The 2,960-nt window shown below is 42.1% G+C and overlaps 1 protein-coding gene across 1 annotated transcript in view; it reads left to right on the forward strand.

Annotated features, from left to right (window-relative positions):
• Positions 1-2,098: 2,098 nt before the first annotated feature.
• The window catches only part of LOC107182521 (tigger transposable element-derived protein 1-like), a 12,427-nt gene continuing 11,565 nt past the window's right edge, over positions 2,099-2,960 (forward strand). Inside the window, exons 1-2 of the mRNA XM_015561524.1 lie at positions 2,099-2,817; positions 2,851-2,957. Coding sequence (XP_015417010.1) covers positions 2,203-2,817; positions 2,851-2,957 — 722 coding nt within the window. The 5' untranslated portion in view covers positions 2,099-2,202. The remainder of the gene's footprint in view (positions 2,818-2,850; positions 2,958-2,960) is intronic.

Below are 2,960 nucleotides of genomic sequence, written 5' to 3' on the forward strand. Positions count from 1 at the left end.
ACTTTGTGGTCTATCATGTCTGATTTCTTTTACTTAGAATAATATTTTCAAGTTTCCTCCATTTCATAGCTCGTATCAGTACTGTATTTGTTTGTATGGCTAAATAATATTTATTGTGTGAACATAACACATTTTGTTTATCCATTTATCAGATGATGGACATTTGGGGCTATTATGAATAATGTTGTTATGAATATTTACTTACAAGTTTTTATATAAACATAAGTTTTCAATTCTCTTGGGTAAATACCAAAGAATGGGATTGTGATATCATTTGATAACTTTATTTTTAACTTTAGAGAAACTGCCAAACTTTTTTTCCAAGTTGGTTACACCATTTTACATTCCTACCAGCAAGGTATGAGGGTTCCAACTTCTCCACATTTTCGTAAACACTTGTTACGGTTTATCTTTTTTATTGTAGCCATACTAGTGGGTGTGAACTGGTATCTTCTGTGGTTTTGATTTGCAATTTTGCTGATGACTAATGATGTTAAGCATCTTTCCATGTGCTTATTGGCCATTTGTATATTCTTTGGAGAAACGTTTATTCAAATCCTTGGCCGATTTAAAAATTGGGTTATCTGTTTTTTTTATTGTGGGGATGTAGATACTCTTTATACACTTTGGATACAAGTCTCTTATGAAATATATGATTTGCAAATATTTTCTCCCATTCTGTGAGTTGTCTTTTTACTTCCTTTATGGTGTCCTTTGAAGCCCAAATGTTTTTATTGCTGAGAAAGCCCATCTCCCTCCCCTGTTCGGCCTTGTCTTCACAGCACACACCACCTTTAGACTGCTACATATTTTACTTGTGATCTAGTCTCCTCCCATTAGACCATAACCTCCAAGGGTAGGGGTCATTGTCTGCTTTGATCATTGAACTATCCCCACTACCCAGAAGAGTGTTTAGCGCTCAGTAGGTGTTCAATACATGTTCGTTGAATGATCACATGAGGGGACAAGTACGTCCTCCTTCAAGTCCCAGCTCAAACACAACTTTTCTTTGACGCTTTTTCTGATCCTCTTCCAAGAGATTATCATAGGATTTGCCATGTTTTATTGTTATTGTTTGTGTTACAGCGTCTTCCCCAGTAGGTGTTAAACTGAGTTCTGGGAGGGTGAGGAGCATGCTTTATTCATCACTGTAGCACTGGGGCCTGACTCCGTGCCTGGGAAGCAACAATCATCTGGGAACATGGTTACCAACCGCTTCTGGAATTTTAGCCATGAGTGGTTATGGCACTTTGGAAGTTTGTTTCGCATCTGTCGTCTTCTTGTTTACCCTCCCGTGATCAAAGTGGTTGGGACTATTATTGTCATCTTCACTTTAAATTAGAAGGACACAGTACAGGGAAGTTAAATTACTTTCTAAAGATTACATAGGGAATACAAGTCTAGGCTACGAATGAAAGTTTAGAGCGCTGATGTTCAGCCATCAGTGTTCTAAAGTAATGTGCTCTTTCCTGAGCTTGCTCCTGTAGGTGCTAATTAATGAATCAAGGTCATGCTCTTTCCTACTCTAAGGCCACTATTCCGTACTGGTAAGTAAAAGGAAAACGGACCAATTCTACAGAAAACCCTAGAAGGAAACCTACTGTCGTTTTAAACTCCCCCTTTAACCTAACTTAGAGAGAGCCCTTTGTTTCCTTTAGCTTCCATGACCTCTGCTCCTTTGACAACACGTTCCCGCAGAGCGAGCCGCCAGTGTTTCACAACTAGGTACCCTTTGCTATTGTGCCGTCACTTCCTCCCTCTCCACTACTCCAAAGACTCAAGTTTGAGCCTGATTCTGCTGCCAAGTCATTGAACAGGCCTGGCTTTTCCTAAGGTTACATTAAGAGCTAGTAGGGTTTGAAAAACCTGAAAAGAGAGACTGTATTTTATCACACCTCTCCATATTCCATTAAGGAGGTGATACTTAAATACAGTGGGGCCTTGACTTACGAGTGTCCTGACTAACGAGTTTTTCGAGATACGAGCCGTCTCTCAGCCGATTTTTTGCTTTGAGTGGCAAGCTAAAATTTGGGTTACGAGCAAGCTTCAGATACCCCACCGCCGTCACAGTGAACACCAAACATCAGCCCAGCATCACGTGTCTCACTCCTTCACTTTAAGCAGTTAGCTCTTAGTTGAAGCATCAGTGTTGTGCTCGCATTTGTGCTTGCAGTTGTTTTGCAAAACTTCGTTTTTTCAACCATGGATCTGAAGAAAGTAAGTGCGAAGGACAGTGCTGAGAAGAAGAAGCGGATGATGTGCGTTGAATTAAAGAAAGAAATTATCGAAAAACATGACCAAGGTGTGTGTGTAATCGACTTGGCGAAGCAGTACGAGCGTAGCACTTCCACGACCTGTACCATATTGAAGCAGAAGGAGTCGATACAGGCTACAACTCCAGCCAAGGGCGTTACAATAATTTCTAAACAGCGGACATCTATCCATGAAAATATGGAGAAGCTGCTAATGGTGTGGTTAACGGAGAAGCAGCTCGCAGGAGATACTGTGACGAAGGCTACAATCTGCGAGAAGGCACGAGCTATTTACGCTGATTTGCTGCAGCAGACCCCAGGCACTTCAATAGACGAGGCATCGGGCGAGCCGTTTAAAGCCAGTCGGGGCTGGTTCGAAAATTTTAAAAAGAGGACCGGCATTCACTCCGTTGTCAGACATGGTGAGGCAGCGAGCGCGGATATAAAGGCAGGTGACATCAACGAGCTCACCGAGGAGCACTCCGAGGAACTGACAACGCAGGAGCTAAAGGAGCTACAGACTCAGCAGCACACGGAGGTTTTGCAGGAAATAGATGACATGGAGGAGGAGGAAGAGGAGGAGGAGGGGGAGGAAGAGGAGGAGGAGGAGGTTATCTCTATAGGTGAGATAAAGGAAATGTTGGGAATGTGGGAGAAACTTTCAGACTTTATTCAAAAGAAACACCCAGAAAAAATTGCACATGGGCA

This window comes from Myotis davidii, unplaced genomic scaffold (assembly GCF_000327345.1).
Source record: "Myotis davidii unplaced genomic scaffold, ASM32734v1 scaffold356, whole genome shotgun sequence".
Lineage (NCBI taxonomy): Eukaryota > Metazoa > Chordata > Mammalia > Chiroptera > Vespertilionidae > Myotis > Myotis davidii.